The sequence below is a fragment of the Furipterus horrens genome, unplaced genomic scaffold, assembly GCF_987537825.1.
Source record: "Furipterus horrens unplaced genomic scaffold, mFurHor1.1.pri manual_scaffold_17, whole genome shotgun sequence".
Taxonomy (NCBI): Eukaryota; Metazoa; Chordata; class Mammalia; order Chiroptera; family Furipteridae; genus Furipterus; species Furipterus horrens.
In genome coordinates this window covers 21,470,539-21,485,686 of record NW_028327187.1, presented here as the reverse complement: position 1 = coordinate 21,485,686, position 15,148 = coordinate 21,470,539, and the positions used below count along the sequence as shown (strand labels likewise).

General features: G+C 35.0%; 1 protein-coding gene across 4 annotated transcripts in view; it reads right to left on the bottom strand.

Moving 5' to 3' along the window:
• ARHGEF6 (Rac/Cdc42 guanine nucleotide exchange factor 6) overlaps positions 1–15,148 on the bottom strand; it is a 165,881-nt gene that overhangs the window by 58,503 nt on the left and 92,230 nt on the right. For all 4 annotated transcript variants that reach the window (XM_090263883.1, XM_090263881.1, XM_090263882.1 and 1 more), the window contains 2 exons: positions 12,333–12,428; positions 10,825–10,947 (listed from right to left, as the gene is read on the bottom strand). In XM_090263883.1, the coding sequence (XP_090120009.1) occupies positions 10,825–10,947; positions 12,333–12,428 (219 nt within the window). The remainder of the gene's footprint in view (positions 1–10,824; positions 10,948–12,332; positions 12,429–15,148) is intronic.

Sequence of the window (15,148 nt, the reverse complement as noted above, 5' to 3'; positions counted from 1 at the left end):
GAAATTTAAACACTACTCAAAAATCTCCCGGCACACAAAATCCATGGACTGGATGCCTTCACAGGTGAATTTTACAAAACATTTAGGGAAGAACTAACTCCTACCCTCATCAAACTATTCCCAAAAATGCAAGAAGAAGGAAGCCTCCCAAACTCTTTCTATGAAGCCAGTATTACCCTAATTCCAAAACCAGGTCAAGACACAACAAAGAAAGAAAATTACAGACCAATATCACTGATGAACATAGATGCTAAAATCCTCAACAAAATATTTGCAAACAGGATCCAGCAATACATCAAGAATATCATACACCACAATCAAGTGGGATTCATTCCAGGGATGCAAGGATGGTTTAATATTCGCAAATCAATAAATATAATACATCACCTAAACAAAATGAAAGACAAAAACCACATGATCATATCAATAGATGCAGAAATAGCATGTGATAAAGTACAACACCCATTTATGATGAAAACACTCAGCAAAATGGGAATAGAGGGAGCATACCTTAACATAATTAAGACTATATATGAGAAACCTGAAGTCAATATCATACTCAAAGGACAAAAACTGAAAGCATTCCCCCTGAAATCAGGAACAAGACAAGAATGTCCCTTCTCACCACTCCTATTCAACATAGTGTTGGAAGTCCTAGCTACAGCAATCAGACAACAAAAAGTAATAAAAGGCATCCAAATTGGGAAAGAAGAAGTAAAATTCTCATTATATGCAGATGACATGATAGTATACCTAGAAAACGCTATAAACTCCACTAAAATACTACTCTATATAATAACTGAATTTGGCAAAATAGCAGGGTACAAAATAAATATACAGAAATCTAAGGCATTCCTGTACACCAACAATAAAACATTAGAGACAGAAACAAAAAAGAAAATATCATTTAGTATAGCAACAAGAAAAATAAAGTACCTAGGAATAAACTTAACCAAAGGGATAAAAGACCTGTACTCTAAAAATTATGTAACATTCAAGAAATAAATTAAGCAAGATACAAATAAATGGAAGCAAATACCATGTTCTTGGATGGGAAGAATCAACATCATCAAAATGGCCATACTACCCAAAGCAATTTACAGATTCAATGCAATCCCTATTAAAATACCAATGACATATTTCACAGACCTAGAACAAATACTCCATAAATTCATATGGAACCAAAAAAGACCCCGAATAGCAAAAGCAATCTTGAGACAGAAGAACACAGCAGGAGGAATCACGATACCAGACATCAAACAATACTACAAAGCCGCTGTGATCAAAACAGTCTGGTACTGGCATAAGAACAGACATATAGATCAGTGGAACAGAATAGAGTCCAGAAATAAATCCAGGACTATACGGTCAACTAATATTTGATAAAGGAGGAAGAAACATAAAATCGAGTGAGAAGAGCCTCTTTAACAAATGGTGCTGGGAAAACTGGACAGGGACGTGCAAAAAAAATGAACCTAGACCACCAACTTACACCATACACCAGAATAAACTCAAAATGGATCAAAGACTTAAATGTAAGCCGTGACACCATAAAAGTCCTAGAGGAAAACATAGGCAGGAAAATTTCAGATATACCACGTAACAATATTTTCACAGATACATCTTCTAAGGCAAGACAAATAAAGGAAAAAATAAACAAATGGGACTACATCAAACTAAAGAGTTTCTGCTCATCAAAAGAAAACTTCGGCAACATGAAAAGGAAACCAACCATATGGGAAAACATATTTGCCAATGATATCTCAGACATGGGACTGATCTCCAAAATATATAAAGAGCTTATACTACTCAACATCAAGAAAACAGACAACCCAATTAAAAAATGGGCAAAGGAACTGAACAAACACTTCTCTGAAGAGGACATACAGAAGGTCCATAGGCACATGAAAAAATGCTCAACATCACTAGCCATCAGAGAGATGCAAATATAAACCACAATGAGATACCACCTCACACCAGTCAGAATGGCTGTTATCAACAAATCAACAAACAACGAGTGCTGGCGAGGATGTATAGAAACGGGAACCCTACTGCACTGTTGGTGGGAATGCAGACTGCTGCAGCCACTATGGAAAACAGTATGGAATTACCTCAAAAAACTAAAAATGGAACTGCCTTTTGAACCAGTGTTTCCACTGCTAGGATTATACCTGAAAAATCCTAAAACCCTAAATTCAAAAGAACTTGTGCACCCCTATGTTCATAGCAGTGCTGTTTACAATAGTCAAGTGCTGGAAACAGCCTAAGAGCCCATCTGTAGATGAGTGGCTCAAAAAACGGTGGTACATCTACACAATGGAATACTATGCAGCAGAGAGAAAGAAGGAACTCCTGTCATTTGCAACAACATGGATGGAACTAGAGAGAATTATGCTTAGTGAAATAAGCCAGGCAAAGAAAGAAAAATACTATATGATATCACCTAATACAGGAAACTAAAGAACAACATAAACAAATGAACTAAATAGGACAAAGAGCAGAATAACAGTCAATAGGGGGGAGGGGGGAGGGAGAGAAGGGGGATAAGTAAGGGAAGGGTTTAGTCAAGGAACATGTATAAATGACTCATGGACATGGACAATGGGGAGGGATATGATTGTGGGAGAAGGGGTGGGCTGGGTGGGGGGGAGCAATGGGGCGAAAATGGGACAACTGTAATTGAAAAACCAAAAAATAAAATAAAATAAAAAATTACATTAGTGTAAATATGAAGTAGATTTTGACAAGTTAAGATAAATATGGAAAGACTCAGAACAACCACTAAAATTTTTCAAAAAGATTATTAGAAGGCTACTGATTTCAGTTCTGACATGTAAAGAGCTTAGAAGTAATCATCACTAGCTTCACAATAAGAAAAAACACTGAACAAACTGAAAAACAATTATTTTTTAAGATGAATTGCGAACTGAAATCACAGAGAAAAACACCACCTCCCAAATCTAAAACGAGAGCCCAATACAGATAATTAGAGTTTAGATCAGTTTCCCTTAGGAGGAGAAGCCACTGGAGACAATAACTGGTGGTAAAACACAAATGGTAATTTTGATGAATTGCAAGAGTTTAAGTGTTAACTAGTTTGACAGTCAAAAACTCTCAGGAACCAAGTCTTGGGGATCCCAACACTTGTGTGGGTTTTGCATCAAAGACTCTCACGGTAAAAATCTGGGGGATAAAACTCTTGTGGTTCAGGAAGAGCAAAAGAAAAGCAACCACTGCGAAATGCTCCTAGAACATTCTCTATAACAAAAGTTTGCTCTCCAAGGGAATCTAGGTTGCTAGAGTCTTATCTGATCTGAGGAAGGAACAAGAGGCCAGCTCCAGCCCTTCTCATCTTCCTGTCATAAGTGAGAAAAGGGAAAAAAAAGCTAAGGAATGCTTCTAAAGGTCAAAGCTCAAGAACACAAGTCCACTAAAAAACTGAAATGTATTCATAACATCATAGATTACATCCCCTCTCACACACTTTACCACCATATCAGAAGGACTCCAGTATAATAACAAGATTATAGTTGAGAGAGCTAAAAGACTCGACTCTATTTAAAAAGAAAATCTTAGGAAACACAAACATACAGAGAGCAAAACCAAACCAAAAGAAAACAAGGAAATTAAAAGAGCCCTGGCTGGCGTGGCTCAGTGGATTGAGTGCTGGTCTATGGACCAAAAGGTCTCCATTTTGATTCCCAGTCAGGGCACATGCCTGGGTTGTAGGCCAGGTCCCTAGTTGGGGACATGCATGAGAGAGGCAACCAATCGATATATTTCTTGCACATCAATGTTTTCCTCCCTTTCTCCCCCCCTCCTTTCCCCCTCTCTGAAAATAAATAAATAAAATCTTTTAAAAAAGGAAACTGAAGCCCAGTACTTAGAAAATGCACAAGCAACAAAAGAGGAAAAATAAACAAATGGGACTTCATCAAACTAAAAAGCTTCTGCACAGCAAAGGAAACCATCAATGAAATGAAAAGGCAACCTACTAAATGGGAGAAAATATTTGCAAATCATATATCTGATTCATACAACTCAATAGCAAAGAAACAACAATCAGATGAACAAATGGGCAGAGGAACTGAAAAGACATTTTTCCGAAAGAGACATACAAAGTGACAATAGGTAAGTGAAAAGGTGCTCAATATCACTAATTATTAGGAAAATACATATCAAAACCACAATGAGATATCACCTCACACCTGTTAGAATGACATTATTAAAAATACAAGAGATAAAAAGTGTTGGGGGTGATGCAGAGAAAAGGGAACATTTGTGTACTGTTAATGGGAATGTAAATTGGTATAGCTACTACAGAAAACAGTATGGAGGTTCCTCAAAAAATGACCCAGCAATTCAACTTCTGTGTATTTATCCAAAGGAAACAAAATTACTATCTGGAAAAGCTATCTGCACATGCATGTTTATAGAAGAAATACTTACAATAGTTATTGACAAAAGATATGGAAACAACCAAAGTATCCATTAATGAATGAATGGATAAAGAAGATGTGTTTTGTGTGTGTGTGTGTGTGTATATATATATATATAGAGAGAGAGAGAGAGAGAGAGAGAGAAAACATTGCCATTTGCAGCAACATGGATATATTTTGAGGATATTGTACTAAGTGAAATAAGTCAAATGAAAGAAAAAAGCCATGTAATATCACTCATAAGTGGAATATAAAGCAAAAAAAAAAAAAAAAAGGAAACAAACCAACAAAACAAAACAAAAATTGACTCATATACAGACAACAGATTGATGGTTAGCAGAGTTGAAGAAGGTGGTGGGAGGGCAAAATGGGTAAAGGGAGTCAATATATGGTGATGGACAGAAACTAGACTTTTGGTGGTAAGCACATTACAGTGTATACAGATATCAAATTATAGTATTGTACACCTGAAACTTGTATGACATTATTAACCAAGGTTATCTCAATTTTTAAGAAAATAAAGGAAAACAGAAGCCAATAACCTGATTAACATAGATTAAAAAAACCTCAACAAAGTACTAGCAAACCAAACTCAACAACATATTAAAGGGATTATACACCATGACTAAATGAGATTTATCCCCAGGATACAAGGATAGTCTGACATATGCAAATCAATCAATGTGATACACCACATTAAAAGAAAAAAGGATAAGCCTTGGCTGGTATGGCTCAGTAGATTGAGCACCAGCCTATGAACCAAAGGGTCACACAGGCCTGGGATTTGACCCAGATCCCTGGCTGGGGGCTCATGAGAGGCAACCACACATTGATGTTTCTCTCCCTCTCTTCTTCTCTCCCTTCCCCTTTCTCTAAAAATAAATAAATAAAATCCTTTAAAAAGGAAGAAGGATAAAAATCACACAATTATCTCAACAGATGCAGAAAAGGCATTTGAAAAAATTCAACACTTTTATGATTTTAAAACGTGCAACTAATTAGGAATAGAAGGAAATTACATCAACACCAAAGGACCATATATGAAAAACACACAGTTAACATCATACTCAATGGCGAAAAACTGAAAGCTTTCCCTCTAAGATTCAGAACAAGGCATGGATGTCCACTTTTGCTACTTCAATTTAACATAATACTGGAAGTCCTAGCCAGAGCAATTAGACACAAAAATAATTAAAAGTCATCCATCCCTGGCCAGCATAGTTCAGTGGGCTGAGTGTCATCCCGCAAAGTGAAGTCACCAGTTCAATTCCTGGTCAGGGTACATGCCTAGGTTGCAGACCTGGTTCCATGTTGGGGCACATGTGAGGGGCAACCAATCGATGTTTCTCTCTCACATCAGTGTTCCTCTCCCTCTCTCCCTCCCTCCCTTGCCTTCTTTCTAAAAATAAATAAAATATCTTTAAAAAATTAACCCAAATAGAAAAGGAAGTGAAATAATCTTTGTTCACAGATGACATGATTTTATATGTAGAAAACACTAAGTAATCCATAAAGAAACTGGTAGAACTAATAAATGAATTTAGTGAAGTTGCAGGATGTGAATTAACATGCAAAAGTCAGTTGCATTTCTATACATTAACAATAAAGTATCCAAAAAGAAAACTAAGAAAAAATCTCATTTATAAGACATAAAAAAAAAAAATACTTAGGACTAAACTTAACCAAGGAGATCAAACACTTGTACTCTAAAATTTATAAAACATTGATCAAAAAAAATTAAAGAAAACACAAAAAAAGTGGAAAGAGAGCCCATATTCATGAATCAGAAGATTTCAGATTGCTAAAATGTCCATACCTCTTAAAGTGATTTGCAGATTTACTCTAATCCCTATGAAATTCTCAATGGCACATTTTTACAGAAGTAGAAAAAAATCCTAAAATTTCTATGAAGTCAAAAAGGACCCTAAATCGCCAAAACAGTCTTGAGAAAAAAGAACAACGTAGGAGGCTTCACATTTTGTTATTTTGGAACATGTTACATAGCTAGAATAATTAAAACAGTGTGGTATTGGCATAAAGACAGATAATAAACCAGTGTAACAGAACAGAAAGCCCAGAAGTAAATTTGTTTATATGCTCAGTTGATCTTTGACAAGAGTGTCAAAAAATATACAATAGGAAAAGACAGTCTCTTCAACAATGGTGCTGGGAAAACTGGATATTCACATGCCAAAAAAAAATGAACTCTTATCTTACAAAAACAAAAATCAAATCAAAGTATGTTCAAGACTTAAACATAAGACTTGAAACTCTAATACTTCTAGTTGAAAGCATAGAAGAAAAGCTTTACAACATTGATCTTGGCAATGATTTCTTGGATATGACAGCAAAAGCTCAGGCAGCAAAAGGAAAAATAAATAAGTGTAACTCCATCAAACTGAAAGACTCTCACAGAAAAGGAAATAATCAACAGAGCGAAAAAGGGAACCTATGTAACATGAAAAGACACTTGCAAATTTTACATTTGATAATAGGCTAATTTTGGAATATAGGGAACAAACTGCTACAGCTCAATAGTAAAAATACTAATGACCCAATTTAAAAATGGGCAAAAGACTTCAATAGACATTTCTCCTAAGAAGACATATAAATGGTCAACAAATATATGAAAAGATGTTCGTCAGGGAAATGTAAATCAAAACCACAGTGAAACATCACCTCATATCTGGTTAGGATGGCAATTATAAAAAAAAAAATCAAATACAGGCAAAGACCTGGAGAAGTTGGAACCTTAGTGCACTGTAGCTGGGAATGTAAAATGGTGCAGGTCCTGTGTATAGAAAACACTATGGAGGTTCCTCAAAACATTAAAAATAGAATTAGCATATGATCCAGCAGTCTCACTTCTGGGTATTTATACAAAAGAATTAAAACCAGGATCCTGAAAAGGAATCTGCATTCCCATGTTTATTGCAGCATTATTCACTATAGTCAAGTTGTATAAACAACCTAGGTGTCCACTGATGGATGAATGAATAAAGCACATGTGGTATATGCATACAATGTAATATTATTTCCTTTAAAGAGAAGGAAATCCTGTCACATGTGACAACATGGATAAACTTTGAGGATGTTATGCTAAGTGAAATAAGCCAGTCACAGAAATATAAACACTACATGATTTCATTTATATAAGGTATCTAATGTAATCAAACTCATGAACACAGAAAGTAAATGGTGGTTGCCAGAAGCTGGAGTAAGGGGGGAATGAGAAGTACTGTTCAATAAGTATAAAGTTTTGATGATAAAAGATAAAACAGTTCTAGACATCTGCTGTACAAAAATGTACTTATAGTTTTAAAATATTTTTCTGTACACTTAATTTGTTAAGAGGATAAATCTCATGTCATTTTTTTTTCTACCACAGTAAGATTACAAGGGCAAAAAGAAGTGAAGGAGAAATAAAATTTTCTCAAACAAACAAAAACTTAGGGAACTTGTTGCCAATAGACCACCTATGCAAAAATCGTTAAGAGTCCTTCAGAGAGAAGGAAACAAAGATCTACATAAAAAAGGAGAGTGTCAGAGAACAATAAATTCAGGTAAAATAAAATCTTTTCTTTTTTTTATTCTTAATGGGTCTAATAGATAACTGTTCAATATAATAATAGCAACAATATGTTGTGTGATTTTGCCTTGCAGATAAATGAAATAAATGAAAACAATGTTATAAGGAATGAGGGAGAAGAATTGAGACTACTCTGTTATAAGATACCTGGACCTATAAAATGGTAGAGTGTTATGTGAAAGTGCTACAGATTAGTTGTAAATGGATGTCATACTCTAAGGAAATCACTGAATTTTTTTCAGAAGAAAAATATGCTTTGAGAGAAGAGAAAATGAAATCATATAAAATGTTTAACTAAAACCAGAGAAGGCAGTAAAAGAGGATGTTGTAAAAAAAAAAAAAAAAAAAAAAAAGAAAGAAAAACAAGTGCAATGGATAGAAAACAGTTACAAATATGGTAAACATTAATACAAGTGTATAAATAATCACTTTAAATATAATGGTCTAAATATGCCAATTAAAAGATAAAGACTGTCAAAACAAGACTGAGGTCTATGTTGTCTATAAGACAGAAAAATTAAAAGGGATAAAAAAGATATACTATATTAACAATCATCAAAAGATAGCTGGACTAACTATATTTAAAATTTTTTTAAATATTTTATTTGTTTATTTTTAGAGAGAGGCTAAGGGAGGGAGAAAGATGGGGAGAGAAGCATCAGTGCGAGAGAGAAACATCAATCAGTTGCCTCTTGTATGTACCCCGAACAGGACCAAACTGACAACCCAATCATGTGCCCTGACCAGGAATTGAACCAGTGGCCTTTCTCTTTGTGGGATGAAGCTCAACCAACTGAGCCACACCAGTCAGGACTATATTAAAAATTTTTTGGACAATGCACTGATAGGTATTACAACATAGAAGAACCTTGAAAACATTGTGCTAAGTGAAATAAGCCAAACACAAAAGTCCATATGTTGTGTGATTCCACTTAAATGAAATATACAGAATAGTAAATCCATAGTGGAAAGTATTTTAGTGGATGCCTTGGGCTGGCAATATGAAGTCACAGCTAATAAATATGGGTTTGTTTGGGCAATGATAAAAATGTTCTAAAATTGATGGTGGTGATAGTTGTCCAACTCTGAATATATTAAAAATAATTCAACAATATACTTTAAACAGGTGAATTGTCTGGTAGATAAATTTTAACTCAATAAATCTGCTATATAAAAAGGAAATGGTCATATTTTATATCTTAAGCAGGGTGGCATGTACACGGTGTCCATTTTGTTATAATTCTTTAAATTTGCATTTATATTATTCCATTTGTAGGCAAAAATATCAATAATTTTTTTATAAGTCTGACAGACCTGGATTCTAATTCTGGCTTAACCACTTAACAGCTATGAGTTCTCGGGCAGATTACTTGAACTTTCAATGTCTTATCTGTAAAGCAAAGGTGTCAATAATAGTAACGCCCTCATAGGCTTTTAAATAATGTGCCTGGCACATTGTCAATGTTATTGTTAGCTAATGTGAGCTGATTTGTTATGAGGTTTATTGACTTTATAGGAAAACACCAAAATTTCTGCCACTTCTGAGGGTTGGTATCAACTAGTGTTCTAGCTTGACTCTGGGAGTTCAAGTCTGGGCCATATTAAATGAAGAATACGTATTCTTTTCATTCTTAAACAGCCTCCAGAATTTGTGTTCATTAGCAATCCAGGTTAAGTCCTAAGAGCCTGTGTGTGTTGTTTTTGTTATTATCCCCCCTGAATTTATAGCACTTGATTTCAAAGTTAAAACTGCATTTTTAATCCTATCATACAGTGCTCTGGCCCAGATAAATGTCTCAGCAAATGTATCAGGGATAGGTAATCAGAGGGTAAAGGAAGGTAGATTTAACCTAGCCTCTTGCAAGAACTCTTTAAGGAGACACTATTCTGTTCTCCATGAATCAGAAACAATTTATATTCAGTGTATAATTATTATGAGTCCTTTGCTTAAAGTACCTACCACACAGTTCACCATGTTAGTTTCTTTCCAGCTTTCCCTGTTAATAGCTGCCTTTTAGCCATAACACTGTCTGAGACTTTCTCTACCAGAAAGAGGAAAATTGAAAAAGGGATGAACCTAGACAGTTAGCTATTTGTCAGCAACTCAGATAAAACATTCATTGGGGCAGGGGAAGGCTAAACCATTGGATTTAAATATAATTTTACTTCAGAAATGCCTTCCCCAAGCCTTCCCTCACTCCACACTTAGATGATACTGTTTTGCAAAGTCTCACAGCATCCTTTTGATTACCCATTTGTATACAACATGTTTACAATGTTTGATTTCATGCCTATGTTTCCCTTAAGAGTTTAAGCCCATGAGGGCAGAGACTTTCTTTTCCTTGTTCACTACTGTATGTTCATCAGCTAGTACAGAACCTTGCATATATTAGGTGCTCAGTAAATTATTTGTTGCATTAATAAACAATGAGCTCTGGCTGGTGTGGCTCAGTGGATTTAGTGCCAGCCTGTGAACCAAAGGGTTGCTGGTTCGATTCCCAGTCAGGGCACATGGCTGGGTTGCAGGCCAGGTCCCCAGTTGGGGGTGTGAGAGAGGCAACCACAAATTGATGTTTCACTTCCTCGCTTTCTCCTTCCTTTCCCCTCTCTCAAAAATTAAATCAATAAAATCTTTAAAAAATGAACAATCAATCCATGTAACAGTGACTCAGTTCCTGGCATGATGAATAGCAACAATTAAGATTTTGACTGGAGACCTTGGACTTCCAAATGAGGAGGTCCTAAGAAAGCATCTCATTGTAAAACAGCTTATTTGGGGAAATATTAACAATTTACCTGTGCTGGGTGAGTACGTTTACAGCTGAAGGATGATTTGCACAGTAAGCCAGATACATGGATTTAAAATGAGGCATGAGGTTCAGTAGACAACCTCCTATTTTGTGTTGGTTTTCTGGAAATCTGTAGGTAAAACAGGTGAGACACAGAATGTAAAATAGGAAACAGGATACAAGAATATAATTCTAATTAAACACAGAAACATGCTAACTTTTCAAATTCTTCTGCCAAAGTTAAAAGAGAAATTATATTACAACCATTTTATCCATAAAATGCAAGTTCTTGATTGCTGCTTTAACTTTAGCCACTAAACAAAAGCCAATACATAGGATCAGATATTACTTAGTTGGAATCAGTAGGTAGGGTTTTCTTCTAAAATGATTGTTCAAATTTTAATATTCATATTTTTAGCTGAGCATGTTAATAATACTCTTGGCTAATTTAGGTGAAGTTCAAGTATAGAAAAAACTAATCAAGTAAAAAAGAAGTTCTACATAGTCTTGGTAGCCTGGTGGTTGCTAGGCAGGGTGGAATGATGAGTTTTTAAATTATTTTTTTAATTACAAGCCACTTATTTTTATTTATAGAAAAATCAGAAACACACAAAAGAATTACTCAGAACTCCATCATTCAGAGGTATTTATTATAACAATTTTGTAATATTCATTGGACTTTCTTCTACATGTTTCTCTATAAAATGAAAAATAAGGATCACAAATCTAGTTTGTTATGTGCTCTTCTCACTTAGTGACCATCTTTCCAGCTGAATAAATCTGGATCCTTATCAGCATGTGGAGTGGTTCTTCCTCAGGTCTCTTTAGTGTGGGCTCTTACCATCTTCTTCCCTGGACAACCATCTGTGTCCCATAAAGCTGAAGAAACAGGGCAATCACCTCAATTTCCCTACGGATGATAAAAGTTACCAACTTCTCCAAAATACACTGAATGGAAAATTAATCCTGCTACAGAAATATACTGCCTGATGATAATTACAGTTCATTCTAGAGTATGAAGTTGAACAACTCAACAATCTAGCTAGTCATCAAATACATGTTTTGGTTCACATAAGGATATGCTTTTCTTTTCCCTACTTTTCATGTCTTTCAACTGTTAATATAATAGACATGATACCAGGTGTAATTAAGAGAGAAAAACATGCTTGTGAAACTGAATGAACAATCTGAATAATTTTTCCGAGTAATTTGCAATGTGCAATATAAAATATATAATCAATGTCAAAGGCATCATCCATGGTCAACTGAGGCGTTGTCTTCTATACTAAGCAGAAGCAGTAAATTGATACGATTTTTAGAATAAAGTAAAAAATACAACTAGTAGTTTGACTCCATACCACCACCTAGTGCATTCTCTCTGCTCTGGGACAATTTATCTAAATTATATAAATGCATACATATAAAGTTCCCTTATCTAAGACAACAGTTAAAAGGAAAACAAAACACAAAAACAATGTGTCACTGGCTATCCTTACCGCAATACGTAACACTTACTTTGAACATTCTTCCAAGGTTTGGCAGAGTGTCTGTTGAAATGTGCATATTTCCTCGAAGTTTCCCAATAAAGATGTAAACTCCACAGTACTCAGACTGAAAAAAAAATATATATAGTGTCAGTAAATAAAACTTGATGACTCTAGTTATCTCTCTGTAGTCTAGTGAACTGATAATTTGCTAAGAAGTAGCAAATGAGACAAGGGAAACAATCTATATATTTTAACTTTTGTTCTTTAATTTATGCCAACTCTAGTTTTAAGCAACTTTATAAAGCTGCTTTCCTTTATTTCCATTTTCTATAACAAGAATAATGATCTTAAATAAAACAAGTGATTATAAGGTGTTTTATAAGAGTTTCTTAGGTGTTTTACAAACCAATGAGTAAATGAATAATGAGTGTTTAATGTCTAAGTATCTACAGAGAACTGATTGGTGACTGCCAGAGATGGGGAGTGGGGTGGACAAAATGGGTGAAGGGAGTAAAAGAGCATAAACTTCAGTTATAAAATAAATAAGTCATGGAGATGTAATGCACAGCATGGTAACCATAGTTAATAATACTGCGCTGCATATTTGAAAGTTGCTAAGAAACTGGATCTTAGAAGTTCTTATCACAAATTTTTTTCTATAACTACATAAGTTGATAGCTGTTAACTAGACTCATTGTGGTAATTGTTTCACAATATGAACATATATCAATCAAATCAACATGCCATACACCTGAAACTAATACAATGTTATATATAAATTATACCTCAATTTAAAAAATCTTAGCATCTAAACAAGTAAAATACATCATAGATGGGGATAAGTGTAAAACTTTGGTTTGGGTAAAGGTGGGGGGATATGGACAAAGGGGGAAATGGGGACATCTGTTATAGTGTAAACAATAAAAATAAAGTAAAAAATAATAAAGTATGGGTGCTTGGTTAAAAAGATAAAATAAAACAAAGGTGACTATTCTAAATTGAGATATGCTATATGTAAAGTCTGTACATAACATTTTGAAGACCCAGTGTAAAAAACAAATATAAAATATCTCATTAATAATGTATATATTGATTGCATGTTAAAATTTTATCATTTGGATATGTCATGTTAAATAAAATAAATTATTAAAACTAAAAAAAGTTTGAGTACTCTCTTCTAGAGGAGCTGGGAAAGTAAATGAGAAGTATTATATATGCTCATATAACACACAGGGGAAAATAGGAAAATCCAGTTTCTCCTGAATTAAAATGCTCATAAATGAACTCAAAGAAATTTTTATAGAGGAAGTAAGAAGAAAGAAAATAGTACTGATTTGCTTGTTTATTTGTTTGCTTGTAGAGTGGAATGGAGTCAAACAAAGGCAAACTGAACAATTTTATTCAGGGCCTCGATATTAAGAATTTTCTCATTTATTCTTCCTCTATCAAAACTGAAACAGACACATAGATACAGAGCACAGAGGGGTCGTGGGTTGGGAGTCTCGATGAAAAAGATGAAAGGTTTGAGAAGTACAGATTGGTGGTTACAGAATAGTCATGTGGATGTGAAGTACAGCATAGGCAATATAGTCAATAATACTGTAATAACTATGTATGTTGCCAGGTGGGTACTGGAAATATCAGGGGGATCACTTTGTAAAGTATGTGATTGTCTAACCATTATGCTGTACACCTGAAACTAATAGAAAATAATACTGAATGTAAATTGCAATTGAAAAAACTAGTAAGTGATAATAACAACAAGAGCCAACAACACTCATACAGCACTTAGCATGTATGCAAGCATTTTAAAAATAACAACTCATTGGAATCTTACAATAACATTATGATGCAGGTACTATCATTTCCATTTTGCATGTAAGGAAAACCGGGCACAGAGAGGTTAAGCAAATCACCCAAAGTCACAAAGCCAGTGAATGGTGAAGCCAGAATTTGAATCAAAACATTCTAGTTCCGGAGTCCACGCTCTTAACTACTTTTTGGGAGAAAACTTTGCTGAAGATTCACTTAAAAACTAGTGTCTGTCACATGTCTTTTCTCCTTAATATAATAATACTATGGGAATATTTCCAAGAGAGTAATTTTGCTGACAAAGAAAAGGAAGACCCCAACAAACATTACCAGTAACCCCTAGAGTATAAAAAGCGCACAGTTCCTCTACTCTAATGTCCTCCTGTATTGCAAGCTGGAAAACCCCTATTATGGGTGTCAAAAGTGAAACCTTCAGCCCACTTCCTTGCTTGTTGCTCTCACATAGCTGCAATAAGCTGAATAGGGGTTTATTTGGCCCCTTCAGAATCAGATGATAAACAATCTGGTTGGCTCAAATTACTCTGGGGCCTACAAGACAAAATCATTGGAAATTTACTGTAACCAAATTTTGAATTTATTTGGGAGCAATGCAGTTCTAACTCAGGTCTCTCACCTCCTCTGCCCTGGCTCCCTTCCTTTCTTTTCCTCTTACTGTTTCTTGATTACTAATCAGTCACTCCTTCATTTGAAATCTTACCATCTCCCCTCCCAAGGTTATCATTTCAGTTTCCCTCTCCTCCTCTGCCTATCACCTCCAGAAAATAAAAAGGCACATTTCACTCAGAGGCAGGAGACACAGTGGGTCCAGTCTGGCGGCTGACTGGTTGTGTGATGGGTACAGCAGAAAGCCTTTCTGGACTTCAGTTTTCTTTTCTTTTTTAAATTAATTTATTGTTTTTCTATTAGAGTTGTCCCACTTTTTCCCCCATTGCTCCCCACCACTCCACCAACCCCTTCTCCCACAGTTAATCCCCACCCCGTTGTCCATGTTCATGGGTCATTTATACTAGT